The 17,394-nt window shown below is 46.0% G+C and overlaps 2 protein-coding genes across 2 annotated transcripts; both read right to left on the reverse strand.

Annotated features, from left to right (window-relative positions):
- Nucleotides 1–1,607: 1,607 nt before the first annotated feature.
- LOC100285332 (ZF-HD protein dimerisation region containing protein) lies at nucleotides 1,608–2,668 on the reverse strand. Its single transcript, NM_001158224.2, has one exon. The coding sequence runs from the start codon at nucleotides 2,541–2,543 to the stop codon at nucleotides 1,821–1,823; it is 723 nt and encodes a 240-aa protein (NP_001151696.2). The 5' UTR covers nucleotides 2,544–2,668; the 3' UTR covers nucleotides 1,608–1,820.
- Nucleotides 2,669–12,706: 10,038 nt separating this feature from the next.
- LOC103625937 (actin-1) lies at nucleotides 12,707–15,160 on the reverse strand. Its single transcript, XM_008646341.3, has 5 exons — nucleotides 14,865–15,160; nucleotides 14,344–14,410; nucleotides 13,861–14,254; nucleotides 13,154–13,767; nucleotides 12,707–13,078 (listed from the first exon to the last, which is right to left on the reverse strand). Exons 2-5 carry the CDS (start codon nucleotides 14,401–14,403, stop codon nucleotides 13,013–13,015), a joined length of 1,134 nt encoding a protein of 377 aa, XP_008644563.1. The 5' UTR covers nucleotides 14,404–14,410; nucleotides 14,865–15,160; the 3' UTR covers nucleotides 12,707–13,012.
- Between the last annotated feature and the right edge of the window lie 2,234 nt (nucleotides 15,161–17,394).

Genomic DNA, 17,394 nt, shown 5'->3' on the forward strand with positions numbered 1-17,394 from the left:
TGTCGGCTGTCGCGTGGACGTGGAGGGTCCCAAGGATCGGAGCTGCAGGGATCCGCGTCCATTTCGACCCGGCCGGATCCTGATTCCTGACTGCGAGGTGGGCTCGCTCATCCGTGACTTGCGAGTATGTTGTTGAACATGAAGAAGATATAGAGAATAAAAATAAAAAATGTCTCTAATATAGCTATTTGAGTATAGAGGACGTGATTTAGAGTATGTTGTTAAACATGAAGAAGATATAGAGAATAAAATCTTTTAAAGTAAATTGTAAAGGACGGATATATAAGATTGATATAGAGCACGTTGATGGAGACAGCTAACACCAGCAACAGTCCCCAAGCGTCCGCTAGGTTGCGTGCGATGGGCCGATGGCTGCCGAGGCATGAACCTGTCTAGGAAGGTAGCGGCCAAACGACCCCAGTCGTTTAGGGCACCGTAATTTTCTACACCCTAGTTCATGTTACTGCATAGATCATACAGTCGTTTGTGTCTATGTACTTAAAGTGTAACTAGGCTATCTCCAGTAAGGTCTTCTAAATTTTATCCTCTAAAAAATATTCTTCATTATTTACAGCGCACTCTAAAAGATTGTGTTATCTATATATTTACCATCTCCAGGAACATTCTCTAAGTTTCATCACATATATCTCATCTTCTATATTTTCCCAACCATATGAACAGAAATGTTTGGAACAATATTTTTCAACATATTATTGTCTCATTCGCATATATCAAATTGTTTCTAAATATATTAATAAATATTTTTTAGAACTACGAATACCAAACAAATCCACAGTCCATTCTCCTCTCTATCCCCACAGAAGATCCCATTCTCTTTTTATTCTTTGTTTTTTTTACTGGTCATCGGCATTGTGCTGCTTTGGTTCATGTCGCCAAGTGTCGTGCAGCGCTGAAAGTGTGGAAGCAGATATAGCGGAGACAAGGACCTTCGCCAAATTTACCGGACGGAGACCATCCGCTATTGTTGAGAAAATTAAATCTCCTTCTATTTATTTTTCCTAAAAACTGTATACATGCTTGTATTGATGTAAATATGCTAAGTATGATTAGTTCAGTTAGTATATGGCGTCCTCACCACACCTGTTGTTCCCACGGCCCACGCTACATGTTTCTGTCTTCTTGTTGGGGCACGTTGACTTTTATGTATAAAATATACTCCTTTTGTTCTAAAATATAGTTTCTTAGCTCTTATTTTTTCGTCCACGTTCGAATAAATGATAAAGAATATATATATACATACTAACTACATTCATAAATTATTAAATGAATATATATTTAGTCTAAAACGAATTATATTTGCGACGAATGGAGTAATTTTTAAAAATAAATGTAACCTATAATAATATTTATTATACAAATCATTGCGATCTATTAAACCTCCAAGCAATTAATCCCATTCTAAGGTGAGTTCATGTAAACCTCCAAGCAGTCGTTGTATGCATGTACTGAACGGTGATTTTGGAGTGACTACTGACTAGTGAGTTCGTTAGAGCACCCAGTTCAAGTTTGTCACCGAACTTAAATTTCATGGCGATAGTAATTAGCAAGAAGGCAAGAGATCACGAACAGTGGCTGAATGATCACAGTGACACTGACACAGCATTAATTAGCATAGCCGTGATAACAATGAATATCTCATCATAAACAATCAATCATCAACACATCGAAGCAAAAGGACCCAAAGGAATTAGCAGCAAAAGGAGATGTTAATCCTCGATCGCAGCCAAGGGCGAGGCAATGCCGTGCCGTGCCATTGCCGCCGCGCATGCCACGTACGTAACGCGGGGCGCGGCTACAGCCTACATGCACATCTCGCTGCCCCTCACCTCCTCGTCGTCCTCGACGTCGGCGCCCATCATCGCCGTGGACATGCTCCCGCCTCCTCCAACAACGCCGCCGCCGCCGCCGCCACGCGTCGTGGACGACGACGTCGTCTGAGCGGCTCCGGCAGCGCCAGCGCTGGCGCCCTCGCCCTGGCTGCCGCCACCACCGGACTTGTGGTTGTGCATCCATACCTTGAAGACCTGCCTGGTGACCCCGATCTCCCGGCAGAAGCGGCCCACCTCGTCGTCCCCCAGCGCGCGGCCGGGCTCCCGCTTGGGCATCCGCCAGCCGAGCCGCTCCGCCAACCGCGCCATGCGCTCCTTCTGCTCGTCCGTGAACTTGGTCCGCGTCCGGCGCCTGCCCCCGGACCCGGAGCCGTGCGCGCCGGCGTCACCGCCCATGCCGGCCGCAGCAATCGCCATGTGGTGCATGCCGTAGCCCGGGGACGCGCCGGGAGAGGGCAGCATTGCCCCGTGCGCGCCGCCGTGCGCTCCCGCCGCAGCGTCGGCGAGGAACGCCTTCCGGTGGAAGTTGCGGTGGCAGCCGCAGGCGGCGCAGAGCATCGCTGCGGGCTGGCCGTCGTCGGGGGTGTACTCGCAGCATCCGTCGGAGGCGTATGTCCCGAGCTTCGCCGCGTGGTTGCGCATGCACTCCCGGTACACCTCCCACGGCCGCTCCTGGTGCTGCTGTTGATCCATGGTGCGCCGGCTCTCCTCCTCTCCGGTAGCCTAACTCGCCTTCTTACCTTCTCTTGTTCTTGGTTTGGTTGCTTCTTCTCCTCTCGACCTCTCCCTCCCTCCCCTCGCCTCCTCTGATCCTCTCCCTCCCTCTCTCTCTCTCTCTAAGCTAGCTACTAAGACTAGTCTACTAGGCATGTGGCTCTTTGAGCAGCAGCTGTGTTGTGTGCACGAGTACGTGGGAGCTCGACAGGAGAGAGTCGGTCCCGGTCCGTACAATGTTTCTGAACCATATCTTTCATGATCTACTGCATGTTCGGTTCCAGGAATAAAACACCGTTTCTAAGCTTGCAATGCATGCACAAGCTAGCACAATGTCTGGCTTCTTATTTTGTCAAAACTTGGACCAGACCGAATTTATTAATGATTTGTTCGAACAATTAGCCATACTAGACGTCAGTAATGGCATCATAGAGACACCCGTCGAACGAAAAAATTCCTGCGCTGCTTATCTCTACACAACACGTGGGATCTATTGCGGCTAATTAATGTGTATTCTCTCACTTGTTAACGTTACATAATAACAACAAATAGACCTGCAACCTATTTGGACTCGGGTGGCAAATAGTTTGCCGGCTAATTTTAGTACATTGGCCTTCAAACAATCTGGCTAATAAATTGGCTAATTATTAACCGTAGAGCTGGTAAACTGTTTACACATTAGTTATTTGACCTTGCTAATAGGTGCTAATAGATCGTGTAAGTAAAAAAAAATTATTAACCAAGACTCTAAATATATCATGACTAATTGTTGCTAACTAATTATTTGTCACTTGGAAACAATTAGGGCCTGTTTGTTTACCCCCATGGATTATATAATCTGGATTATTTTTGAAGGATTATATAATCTAAATTATATAATCTGGATTATATAATCTGAGTAGTCCTGTTTGTTTACCCAAATTATTTGAGTTGTTAATAGAATTCTTTTGTACGAGGAAGACAAGAATGCCAATGGTGGGTTATAATGGCAATGATGGGTAATTTCTAGGAAACTTGAAAGGGTAGTGGGGAAGTGGGAAAAAAATAATCTGAAATAAGCACCTCCTCACTTGCTTATGCATTATCATAATCCAAGGGGTTAGATTATATAATCTCGGCAAATAAGTTGGACTGTTTGTTTGCCTCTTAGGATTATTTAATCCAGATTATATAATCTGAGGGGTAAACAAACAGGCCCTTAGCCGCAAAGATCTAAACAGGGTCTTAGCTGTCATCAAATATGTTTCAATAATATCAATATTTATAAGATGTGGTAAATATCATTAGATGAATTATAAAATAGAATTTTTATAATTAATCTATTTAGAGATATAGATATTGATTATATTTTTTTATAAATCGAGTCAGATATAAGAAATTTAACTTAGTGTAAATCTAGAATGACGCTCTTCCTAGGACGAAGGTGCCAAGAAGTGCTTCTATACTAAAAAAATTAACTTAAGTCAATCCTAAGGATGGATTTATTCAGGTACAGAAAACGAGTAATGTCCAAATAATAATATTACCCCTCCGTACCCTGCGTTTTTTATTAACCTTTTCCTTGCGGTCCTATTTAATTTTGACTTTTTCTCATTGGAGTATTCCATATCGTTAATTGGAGTGGGGACCCCCCCTCGCTATCTGAAGACGCGCCATAGACTTTATCTGTAGCAGTACTACGACGTTTACCAGGCTGATTACATTAGCATAGTATTACACTAGAATGGGTACTACGGGACCTGATTTGGAATTGGAACCTTGCCTAATGAGGAATAAGATGGTAGAGCTCCCCCCTCAATGCTCTCGTGGACAGAAAAGGGTGGGTCGGTGCTTCCTGCGCAGCCTATTTTATGCACTTCGGATCGAGTACAGATTAATAGGAAGAGTAATCAAATAAAAAGAAACGGATGGGGTAGTACGTAGTACGCAGTTAAATAAGTAATCAGCATCGGAACTTGAGCTGTGTAAGCCCAGACACACAACAAAAAAAAGTAGTATACTACTATTACAGCTACAATGCAGCAGACTGTCCCAATAATTTGTGATTTTGTATCGAAGAGATCGGCCTGCACTTTATTATTTTAGCCGAGGTATAGATAAACATGTGGTACTTGTTCGTGCCATTCCGTTTGTAGACGTGGCGGATCCTCAGTTCCTTGCGTGCTATTCTCGTGCACTACATGCTGCGATGGGAATGGGAGTAGCTCGTGTTAGCGGGGACACGTTGCACCAGGCTCTTGTTGCCTAGGGTGCTAGGCCGGTGCCTGTCAGCGAGTGAGCGTGAGTCCAACTCGCACGCCGACAAAACCTACCAGCAGCTGACCAACCTGCAGCGGCTGGCTGATCAGTGATCACACACACACACACCAGCTGACCGAGCAATCCTGACACCGTCCTCCTCTCTCCCTCACCCATATCCACGCGCATGCTCCCCCGACCCGTCAGCCGTCGCCCTTTCCACCGCCGAGCCCCGTTCCCGTCCAACTCCACCCCTCGCCCCTGCCGCGGACGTGCACGGGTTGGCGGCACATGCACATGGGCCTCTCATGCCGGCGTGTTGCGGCGGCGACGGCCACGCGGTACCACGGGTATAGATGAGCATGCAGCCCAGAGCCCGGTAGCCCGGCACGTGGCCCGGCCCAGGCACGGCCCGGCACGGCTGGATGCGTGCCCGGGCCGGCCCGGACCATTCCACCAGGCCGTGTCTGGGCTACCGGCTAAGCCCGCCGGGCGGCACGGCCCGGCCCGCCTAAAAGCGGCAGGCACGGACCGGCCCGGTCACGGGAGCGGCCAGCGGCAGCGGAGCGGCCGAGCGGGGCATAAGCCACTCGCGGCTGCGCGGCTGGCCCCACTGGCCCACTCTCCGCTCCGTCTCTCACAGTCTCACTCTCTCGCCTCTCGGTCTCTCCGCTGTCTCACTCGCTCGCCAGTCGCCTCTCGCCCTCGACCTCTCCGTCGCTGCTCGCTCCGCCTGCTGCTCACCGCCTCACCGTCGGTCGTCGCCGTAGTCTCTGCCGGATCCGTTCCGTGCGGCGCCGCTCTCCAGGCTCCGGCTCTGCATCGGTGAAATCCCTAACCCTAAATCCCAAATCCCTAACCCTAAATCCCTAATCTCCGCTCTCCGGACTCCGGCTCTCCCTCCCGCCGTCCCGAGTCATCGTCTCCGGCTCCGGGCTGCAGCTTGGCAGATAAGTCCCTCTCCGGCTCTCTCTGTCTCCAGTCGGCCATCCCAATCCCTAACCCTAACCCTAATCTCCTCTTCTCCGGCTCTCCCTCTTGTGTCGTCCGTCGTCGTGCACTTTACCCTCGTCTCCGGCTCCGGGCTCCGGCTTGGCAGGTATGTCACTCTTCCTCACTACCTCACCAGTCGGCAGTCGGCCATTCCAATCCCTAACCCTAACATTCACTGCTTGCTTGTGGACTTTGGTAGGTCGCCGGCCGACTACGTAGTCGTGCTAGTGCCGCCACTGTCGTCGAGGTACGGTGCCGAGATAGAAGGCGGTTATGGATGACGACGACGACAACGGTCGGTACCCTAGAACCATCAACGAGGAGCTCGTTGAGCTAGGGCAGCTTCCCGATGACGTCGATGACATGGGAGATGCTGCTGCTGCTTTGTTCGGTGTTGATAGCACTCCTAATCCCGGGCCGGTAAGTGATGCTGCTGGCTCTAATGAACTTGATTCATTGACTTCTTCTAGCACTGGTAAACGTCGATCTGCTGTTTGGGATGACTTCACTGAAGTCACAGAAAACCGTAATGGTAAGAAGGTGCGCATTGCAGGTATTTGCAAATTTTGCAAAGCTAGGTTGAGTGCTAATTCTAATGCTGGCACTGGACATTTGCTTAGGCACCAGAAATCATGTAAAAAGAAGTCTGATCATGCTGCTATGGTTCAAACTAGACTTGCTTTGAACCCTGATGGGTCTTTTAGAAACTGGGAATATGATCCTCAAGTGGCTAGAACTGAGCTTTGTCGTTTGATTGCTAGACTTGATCTTCCTTTAGGGATAGCTGACACAGATGCTTGGGATGATTACATTCAGCATGCTCACAACCCTAGATATGTTAGAGTATCTAGGTTTACAACTGCTAGAGACTTGGTTAAGTTATACAATGACAAATTAAAGAACTTAAAAGATGTTGTTTTTCCTACTGTGTCTTCTATTTGCTTGACTTCTGATATATGGTCTGGTAATGCCAAGGAAGACTACATTACTGTTGTTGCTCATTTTGTTAATGCTGATTGGGAGTTAAAGAAGTGTGTGATAGGCTTTAAATTGATCCAAGTGTCTCATAATGGTGTTAACATTGCTGAACGCATTGCTTGTGTGATTCAATACTTTGGCATGATTGATAAAGTGTTCTCTGTTACCTTAGATAATGCTTCTTCTAATTCAACTGCCATGCTCACATTGTCACCTATGCTTGCTGGTTATTTGGGTGCTGATGTTGATCCAACAGATACTAGTAACAAAACTTATAGTGTGCTTCATCAGCGTTGTGCCTGTCACATTATTAACTTGATAGTGAAATGTGGCTTGAAAAGGCTTAAGGATTATTTAGATGTGTTTAGGACTGCTATTAATTTCTTAAACTCTTCTAACCAGAGAATTGGTTCATTTAGTAATTACTGCAAGGCAAAAGGTTGTAGACCTAGAAAATTTGGTTTAGACATGGATGTTAGATGGAATTCAACTTATCTTATGCTAAAACATCTCTTGCCATATAAGTCTGTGTTTTCTGTGTTCATTAATACACACTATGGCTATCCTCTACTGAATGAACAACACTGGTATGTAGCTGAAAAGGTTTTGGAGTTCCTTGAGCTGTTTTATGAATCAACTGTTGTCTTGTCTGGTGTTTATTATCCCACCAGTCCTTTGGTAATCCATCACATACTTGAATTTGCTAGCCACCTGCATGAACATGAACATGATACTAATCTAAGTGATGTTGTTGTTCCAATGAAAGCTAAGTTCATGAAGTACTGGAAGTCTATACCAATGTTATATTCCTTTGCATTTGTTCTAGACCCTAGAGCTAAAATGAGGGGTTTGTATAATGTTCTTGAACTGCTTTCTCAATCTAACAATTATAATTACAGTACTTATTTTGCTGATGTTAAGACTGAGTTGTATAAGCTATATGCCAAGTATGAAACTAAGTTTGGTGCTGCTAGGCCATCTAGAACCACACATCAATCAGGTATGACAGGTAAGAGAAAACAGGCTTGGGGTAAAATTTTTGGAGGAACAGGTTCTTCCAGATCCTCAACTGCATCAGGTTCTTCAGGTAGTAGTGGACCTGGTGTGGGTATTTGTGAGCTAACTGTTTACCTTGACAGTGACAATGTGGCTGCCTATGAGGATGATTTTGATATCTTAAATTGGTGGCATGAGCATAAACTAACATATCCAATTCTTTCAATTATGGCTAGAGACATTATGTCTGTTCCTGCCTCAACTACTTCTTCGGAGTCTACTTTTAGTTTGTCTGGCAGGATTCTTGAGGATCGACGACGGCGCTTGAACTCAGAGACAGTGGAGATGTTGGTGTGCATCAAAGATTGGGAGCTAGGCCAACAGCGGGCACAACATGCTGTGGTGGATAATGAATTAGAGGAGTCCTTCAAGGATCTCTGGCTGGATGAAGCTGCTGGTGCTACTGACACTTTGGCTTGATACTTTGTCTGGATGAAGCTGCTGTTCCTGAATCCTGATACTTTTTCTTGATCTGTCATTCACTCATTCTGTCCTGATACTCATTCTGTCCTGATACTTTGGCTAGATCTGTATTCTGTCCTGATACTTTGGCTTGTAAATTGTAATAACTTTGAACATTTGAATTATAAACTGAGCTGGCCGTACTCTTTTTCCCTTTCTAGGGTTTCTCACGAGGTGTGAGTTTTACCTAGAAAGGTTTTTAATGAGGCGGCATTGCACTAACAGCTCAAAATTTCTGTATATTTTGTTGTACTGTGTTGAATTCAATTTGGTCTCTGTTTTCTATTTAAACTGTGTTGAATTATGATTTTTCTATCACCGGGCTTCGGGCTGGCCCGATCCACTTTTGGGCCTGGGCTTTTCGGGCTGGCACGGCCCGAAAAACGGCCCGAAGGGCCGTGCCTGGGCCTGTGGCCAGGCACGCAGGACTGTGCAGGCCCGGCCCGGTCGGCCCGTGGGCCTGGTCGTGCCGTGCCGTTTTGGGCCGTGCCTGGCACGGGCCCGGGCCGTGCCGGGCCGGGCGGCCCGTTTGCTCATCTATAACCACGGGCAAAGGGTAGGGAGGGCATCGGACGCGCGCGCGACATGGAGGAGGCAGATCTTCCTCGCGCCACTCACATGCACGACGCCACGACCCTGGTCCCTGGCGACCCCGGCGCCGCGTGCACGAGCCCCTCACGAGACCCTCTCGACTCCCCTGCGCGGCACCGGTGGAAACGACCCGGAACTCCCGTGTGCCGCGCGCCCACGGCAGACGCGGCGCCACAGAGCCCACAATCTGTCGCGAGGTGCGCTGCATTCGGCGGCCGTGTTTTATTATTAGACGGGTAGCGGCAGAAACGGATTATTTGAGAGCTGGAAAAAAAGATGCTCAACTGCCACTGCGAGTTGTCTTCCCCTCCGGATCGCAGACTTTTTAGCACAAATGTTGCGGCTGTTAACTCGAACGTGCACTTACTACTTCTCTTTTCAAAGAAATAAAAAAAAGGAAATTGTCTCGGTAAGCTACATTTTTTTTATATAAAAAATTTGACTCCAGCGATCACCCTCACACGCCTCTGCCGGGCACCGCCGAGTGGTGTTCACGACGCCGCGGACGGGAGGCGGCACACCTACAACAACCGCTTCGGCGTGCTCTTGCGGTAGCGCGACACGTATTCGGTCCCGTACGCAGGTTGCTACACCGTAGGACCTATTTTTGGTTGGGTGTGAGTGTGACCACGTGGACAGTGACGAATCTATGGGCTATTTGTTTGGGGTCATAATTTTATCTAGATTATACTATATAACTTATTTTGAAAACAAGGTTACGGGGGTGTTTGTTTGAACTAAGTATTAATTAAAAATTTGTTGGATTATTTAATTTTATCAGATTATAATCTCAAACAAACATCCTCTGTACAATCTAAACAGATTATAAATCCAAACAAACATGCCTCTAATCGAGAACATCATCAGGATTGATTGACCTCGACAAAACCCTCTAAATCCGCCCGTGCATGTGGACCATGTGGGAGTGTTCTGGGATGCTGTGAACAAGATTTTGCATGGCTGCTCCATCCCTGTGCTGTAAGGATGGACGGCGGCGATTCCATTTCTGCTTCTGCTTAAGATTGATTCAACTGTATGGAAAAAAAAAAGAACATACAGTTGCCGTCATTTACATGTACAGGATTGGCAAATTATATTCTTCGATGAATATGACAGCAATAACTGTAGGCGATCCTGGGACTACTATCCAAATCCGTAATTTTTTTAAAGGGAAAGAATTCTACAGTAGTATTAAATCCTTCGACCTCTTGTTGAATATGGGCTTCTAATATGTGTTCATCGAGTGGGCTCAGCACCACATATCGGCCCATAACCTCGAGAGGCCCAAGGGACCTCTGATTGTTTTCCGTCTGGGCTCCGCGTGGTTTGAGTGGAGAATGGGCCTATGCACGAAACAGACTAGAGACGTATAAAAGTTGTAGATGAAGATCTCGTTTTCCTTCTCAATACTCAGGAGTCAAGAACAACATATAAAAACACACAGCGGAAGACAAATATATGAGGAGAGCCATCTCTTCATCCGTTGTTATAGTTGTGCATGTAGTCTCTTGATATTAGCCTTAAAGACATATATGGACATATGCATATGGTAGCCTCCCTGGCGAATATGGTATGAGCCCGTCAATACTCAAATTAAGAAATTCTTAACACTCATCCTTAGATGAATACCATGACAAATACATGTCTCACTAAAACTCCAAGAACCTAATGACAAAAAATGAGAAAGAGTAAATTTCTATCTTTTAATGCATTTCCACGTTGTTGCCTCATTGAAAACCTTACCCGAGGAACTTTAGAAAAAAAACGTATCAACAAAAAAAGAGAACTCCATCTGCCCCAAAATAAAACTCATTTGTCTTTTTAGTAAATTTATATATTAATTGGTGTATGTGTTCTACATATGTGTCTACAATCATCATCATCTGGTTGATTATAGACAAAAAAAATTAAGAGCTAAAGCGAATACTGTTTTTAAACGGAGGGAGTACAATGCATGCCTTCAAAATAAATTGTAATCTTTTGGATCGTTTCATTTTGAATTCTCTATAATTCTAATCAAGGTCTATTATTTTAGGAAAGTTCCCTCCCCTGAACCTTACAATATTGTCTTATAATGTCAAGAACACATCTAAAGAAAACGTGTGCACATAGTGAATTAACGACTATATTCCATATATCGTAAGATGCATTTCATAACATTAACGTCATCTGACTGTTAGAATCCATGAAGCAAAAATATGAAATAAGTGTTCATAAACAGTAAGCCCACTTTCATAAATGGTGTCATGATAGATCCCTCAATAAAGGTTACAAACTCATCATTTAGAATAACATCTTATAGGTATTATTTGAGACTTTCTAAATTTTGTGAATAACAATCAATTATCTTATAAATACTCACTATAACGACAACATCTGTTGAAGCCATTTACTCCAATGGTGTTAACTATTATTTGGAAATACATGGAGATGGATAATGCAAGTGAGATTATAAGATTTCCACAAAATTTAATTTCATAATGTTTGTCTTACTATACGATCATAATGACACACATCTTCAAGATATGATTAATGATCATTATTTCTATATCATTGTAATTTTATCTATCCACAATAGTCGTGACTCCTTACGAGATTGATTATAGATTCTTCGAGAATCTCTAGTACATTGTAAGACCTCACAAGTTTGTATTTCTAGCGTAACGAGAAAGTATTACTAGTAACACCCAGATATACCACGTCGGTTTTTAGAGGATACTTGAATTCCTAATAATTCGATGGAGAACACATTACATCACAAATATATATACACCTGTAGTAAAAAGCAGGAAATGCAAATGTGCTTATATAGTATACTTTTGTTCCTTTCAATTTCTCTTTTTGTTTTTAATCTCTCGATCTTTAAATAGGTATTTATTCCTTCCAAAAAAAAGTCGCTTATTTTAGTGCATTCAAACTTATAACTATATAGTTCTTCGAGAAAACACTTCGAAGGAGTTATTATCTTTATGGGTAGATCATTTATCATTTATATAAAAGACAGTCGATCATGTTCGGCTGCCAAACTTTTAAACTGGTGCAGTCGGCTGCCAAACTTTTAAACTGGGAAATGAAGTAGGCAAAGCTGAAATAAAAACACGTACAAACGTCACAAACCGGCATCGTTTTGTTGGTGACTATTTAAATGCGATGAGATCTGCAGGCCGGTTCTTTAGTTATGTGTATGGCCGCGTTGTGTAGCCCCCCCCCCCCCCCCCCCCCCCCCCCCCCCCCCCCCGTTTGAAGCCATTTGTCCGTTGCCAACGAACACAAGACAGAGCAAAACTGTCAGGCAGGGACATGTGGAGCACACACAAGGCAATGATGGCTCATCCAACGTCCTCGCTGTCAAAGACGTGGCAATTAGCCAACTGCATATCGGGCCCACAATATACTACTGCTGTACCTTGTAGAAAACCAGACGAGGAAGACCATGGTTTCAGATTCCCTCCTGTTCTGTTTCAAGAAAAAGATGAAAGATTCCTCATCCCAGCGAGGGCTAGTTTGGGTACTCTAGTAATGAAAGGGATTAGCGTGGATTGAGATGTATTATGAGAGTTTTTGATCTATTGGGGATTTATACACTCTCCAATCCCTCCAAACCACTTCAATACTAGAGTACCCAAACTAGGCCCGAGGGATGTGTCGTGACTCGTGAGGCGTGAGCAAAAGGTGCTTTCAAAGACAAAAGGCAGGAGGGAATCTGATGGAACAGGGGACTGGAATCGAAAGGCAGCTGCTGCAACGATGCGCAAATTACAGCGTCTCAATTTCAATTCTCAAGGGAAAAATGTAACAACAGTGCAGATACAGAGAGCTCAAAGTGACAAAAAAAAATTATATTATTCATTCATAAGACATCAATAACCAATGACAATCCGAAGTAGCCTCATCAGGCGTCTCATTAGAATTGAATGGACCTTAACATATTGTGTCCAAAAAATCACAAGTGAGAAGCATAGGTAGCGACAGTTATTGCAGTCTTGATGAATAGGGGAGGAAAGCGGCGGCCGATAGACCGGCACAAAACTTTGTTCGCGCTAATGAAGAAACGGCAACGAAAACGGGGGCAGGAGAGGCTGGCGGCGGTAACGGCTCCCCCACGGCTTGCATTTCTCGGGCCCAAAGAATTAGAAGCATTTCCTGTGGACGATGGATGGGCCGGACTCGTCGTACTCGGCCTTGGCGATCCACATCTGCAGTCGCAAGCAAAATCGTGAGCAGACCTTGATTGAGGAAATGCGAATGCGAAATTTGTTTGTTTGTTTTACCTGCTGGAAGGTGCTGAGGGATGCCAGGATGGATCCTCCGATCCAGACACTGTACTTCCTCTCTGGAGGAGCGACCACCTTGATCTTCATGCTGCTGGGAGCCAAGGCAGTGATCTCCTTGCTCATCCTGTCAGCGATCCCAGGGAACATGGTGGTGCCACCGGAGAGGACGATGTTGCCGTACAGATCCTTCCTAATATCCACGTCGCACTTCATGATGGAGTTGTAGGTGGTCTCGTGGATGCCGGCAGCTTCCATCCCGATGAAGGATGGCTGGAAGAGGACCTCGGGGCAGCGGAAGCGCTCGGCGCCGATGGTGATCACCTGTCCGTCGGGGAGCTCGTAGCTCTTCTCCACGGAAGAGCTGGTCTTGGCGGTCTCCATCTCCTGGTCGTAGTCCAGGGCGATGTAGGCGAGCTTCTCCTTCATGTCCCTCACGATTTCCCGCTCAGCGGTGGTGGTGAAGGAGTAGCCGCGCTCAGTCAGGATCTTCATCAGGTAGTCGGTGAGGTCGCGACCGGCCAGGTCAAGACGAAGGATGGCGTGGGGGAGGGCGTATCCCTCGTAGATGGGGACGGTGTGGCTCACACCATCTCCCGAGTCGAGCACGATACCTGAGAGAGGGGAAGCCACAGATATTAGAGATAACGGACTGCAGGAGCAAATCGGATTTGGAAATTGTTAAGCAGAGAACGGAATCAGCTCACCTGTGGTACGGCCACTGGCATACAGAGAGAGCACGGCCTGGATGGCGACGTACATAGCCGGGGTGTTGAAGGTCTCGAACATGATCTGGGTCATCTTCTCCCTGTTAGCCTTGGGGTTCAGGGGCGCCTCGGTGAGGAGGACGGGGTGCTCCTCGGGAGCCACGCGGAGCTCGTTGTAGAAGGTGTGATGCCAGATCTTCTCCATGTCGTCCCAGTTGCTGACGATCCCGTGCTCGATGGGGTACTTGAGGGTCAGGATACCCCTCTTGGACTGCGCCTCGTCACCGACGTAGGCGTCCTTCTGCCCCATCCCGACCATGACACCAGTGTGGCGCGGGCGCCCCACGATGCTGGGGAAGACGGCCCTCGGGGCGTCGTCGCCAGCGAACCCAGCCTGCCGAGGTTGGTGTTGTTGTTAGGGCCCCAGCAGCCACCGAGAACCTTGCATTCTCAAGAACAGATGTGACCAAACCGGTGGCTTACCTTGACCATGCCAGTTCCGTTGTCGCAGACGAGGGGCTGGATATCCTCGGCATCGGCCATTTTCTACCTACACCAGAGCTCGCCCGATGCCACATTTTGTTAAAACAAGCAGAAAGTATCCATGAGTTGCTCTATAGAATCCGTTCTAAAAGGCATCAATTGAAGCTATTCTCTGTTTCTATTTTTCTCCCAGCATAAGACAGTAATAATAAAAAAAAACATGGCATTGACCACCAAACCACAGATCGGGCCATTTCGTTAACGAAAGGCCCGCGACGACGCCAGATCACGCGCGCAAGCACGCGGATCTGCTGCATTTCAAATAAACGCGCGCCCCAATTCCAGCGAGATCCAGCCGGATCCGCGGCAGGAGCGCGCAAGCGCGAGATCGGATCGGCTTGGCACGACCCCGAGCGAGCAATGCCAGGCGGATCTGGGAGAGCCACACCGCGCCCCCGCGCTGGCAGGGGCAGGCAGAGAGGGACTCTAGGGTGACTGCAGAGATGGTGAGAGACGGTTACCGGATTAACGGAGGAAACGCGGTGAGGAGGCGAGGTGCGGTGAGCTCAGGCAGGCAGAGAAGAGCAGAGGAAGAGAGAACGGTGGAGGCGATGATTCTGTAGGGTTGGGAGAGGGTGGTATATAAAGCCCGGCGCGGGGGTGGCGCTGGCGCTGCGCGAGCGGAGGAGCGCGCTCGGCGCCCCGCGCTGGGAACCATGGCCCCATGCCCTCCCTCCACGCGACCCGGTGCGAGAGGAAACGGTGGCCTCCCACTCGCGGGCGGACGGGGACGGCCAGCCCCGACGCTACGTCATCACGTGCGGACAGGGCAATGGCTTCGGTTCGTTCATTCGGCCGGGTTCGCGTGGATTGCATTGCATGTGGGCCGGCCCGTGTCAGGACTCAGGACTGACACTGACAGAAAATGGACCAGCGCTCGTCATTTGGCACCTCCGAATTTCAAATTTGCTCGGTAAAAAACTTCCAAATTTTGAATGGATATCGCGCTATCTACCACCGAAGTGCTAGATTTTGAATATCTTACGCTGTGCTTCAGCGCGCGTACGGCTTGTTGGTTTTTGCTAATACTAACATTTTTTGTTGGTATACTTTGTTTTGTCACTTCGACACTGTTTTGTGCTTTTGGAATGCTTCACAGCTCACAGCTCATTGCCTGCAGCTCAAAAGCTATATTCGTTCAAAAAAAATAAGAGACTGTTTATTAAGAATTCCAAGCTTTTTAAATTCAACCAAATATATACACAAGAGTAGTAAGATTCACAATATGTAGTAAGCATCGTTATATATTATTGCTTCAAAAAAGCATCGTTATATATTATATAGACCATAGAATGTATTTTTATAAAAAAATAGTTATTAGAGATATAAGGTCATCTCTAGGAGGTCTCCTATTCCAAACTTCACTCTGTAAATAATGTCATCTACAGTTATATATCCCCTATTTTATACAACCCAGTGGAGACAGTCTAAATATAATATTATTTTACGTGTAGTTCATCAAACTTAGAAGACTTTAAACTCTATTCCTATAAATCATCATTTTTCTGCTTCCTATCGTCACCCTTTTGTTTGTAAATAAAAAAGTCTTTGTATTTTTTTCTAATCTAACACATGGTCCAAACATGTGTGTCGTGCATGAAGCGCGTGGCATATCCTCGCTTCACATGTCCTAGTGGGTCGTTATCTATGGATGATAAGAAACCACTCAAGCCTAATAAGGATAGAAGCATAATATCACGCTCCTACATAATATTATCTTTCTACCTAAAAGAGGAGTACGAGCGACCAAACTAACTATAAAGAAGGCTTGTACTTCTTTTTAAATCATATATTTTATCGTTCTTTTGTCTAAGATAAATTATAATATTTGTAATTATCATTTTAATATCCAGTATGTTTACCATATGTTCACCTTAATATTAAGTTTAATTTTTATGGGTAACTTTTTATGAGATGGTCCACCCTACTGCGGCCAACGCAACATGAGTATTGTACTATTAACTCATAAATCGTGTGTTTGTTTTGAGAGGGAGAGAATCGCTAGCGTTTGGACTTCGAATACATGTTGCTTAGGCCGGTGCCAGTGCACCATCCATTCTCGCCTTTGCAATGTCAGCTCTCGATTCCACTCTCACCCCTGTTGCCAGGGGCGGACCCAGGCCTATGGCCGCCTGGGCCACGGCCCGGGGCGCAGGTCCAAAATTTTTTTAGAAGAGCTTTGCCCTGGCCTCTGTCGGTCTGGTCTCTGGCTTCACTGAGTCATAGTTATATATATATATATGTATATCCATCCGGTACAGTGCAAGCTTCGCAAGCACAGGATAACACACATGCAAGCAAGAGCATGCTACGACCACCTACATGTGTCCTGCAGATTTACATACTAGGGTAGTAGCAAGGCCTCAGGCGGCACATGCTAGGCTCCTGCTAGTCTAGAGAGATGGATAGAGGGAGATACTAGACCAAACCATCGAGCTAGGATAAGCAAAAAATTCCCAAGCTAGCAAATGATTCTAAACCGAAGAGGCAAAAAAATTACAAGCCACAGCGCTTAGAAACTACTACCTCCATTTTCTTTTATTTGACCCGGCGGCAAATGTCAAATAAAAAAAGATTGGAGAGAGTACGAAACAAGATATTCCATACAACCATATAATACCATAATCACCAAATAAAAGAATAAAAAGTTGCGACCAAATAAACAAGATCACATGACTAGAAATTAAGTTTGAGATTGGGCATCTGTGGAGAGAGCTTTCTCATCTATGAATATCATTAAAATTGAGTTGCGTAATAAGACAGGAGACGAATGGCTTAACCATCGTATGATTTCCTTCAAGTCGCTTTCTTAATATGATTTTCTTCAAGGTTCTGGAGCAAGATGCACTGATGTTAATGTTGATATGATACATTTGGAAAGAGATACATCATAACTTGTATGTCATCTTTAACATCTATGACAACATTGTTTCGCCGTATAATTTTTCTTTATATGCTACTATTAGAGTTTATGGTCGTTTCGGCCCGGGT

Source organism: Zea mays, chromosome 5, assembly GCF_902167145.1.
Source record: "Zea mays cultivar B73 chromosome 5, Zm-B73-REFERENCE-NAM-5.0, whole genome shotgun sequence".
Classification (NCBI taxonomy): Eukaryota; Viridiplantae; Streptophyta; class Magnoliopsida; order Poales; family Poaceae; genus Zea; species Zea mays.

Bases quoted from the DNA above. Each gene is read 5' to 3' on its own strand.
- LOC103625937 (XM_008646341.3), bottom strand. From the start codon at position 14,403: ATGGCCGATGCCGAGGATATCCAGCCCCTCGTCTGCGACAACGGAACT. The intron at 14,255-14,343 runs GTAAGCCACCGG...CAACCTCGGCAG, and splicing joins ACGGAACTGGCATGGTCAAG to GCTGGGTTCGCTGGCGACGA. The intron at 13,768-13,860 runs GTGAGCTGATTC...CCCCTCTCTCAG, and splicing joins TGCCAGTGGCCGTACCACAG to GTATCGTGCTCGACTCGGGA.
- LOC100285332 (NM_001158224.2), bottom strand. From the start codon at position 2,543: ATGGATCAACAGCAGCACCAGGAGCGGCCGTGGGAGGTGTACCGGGAG.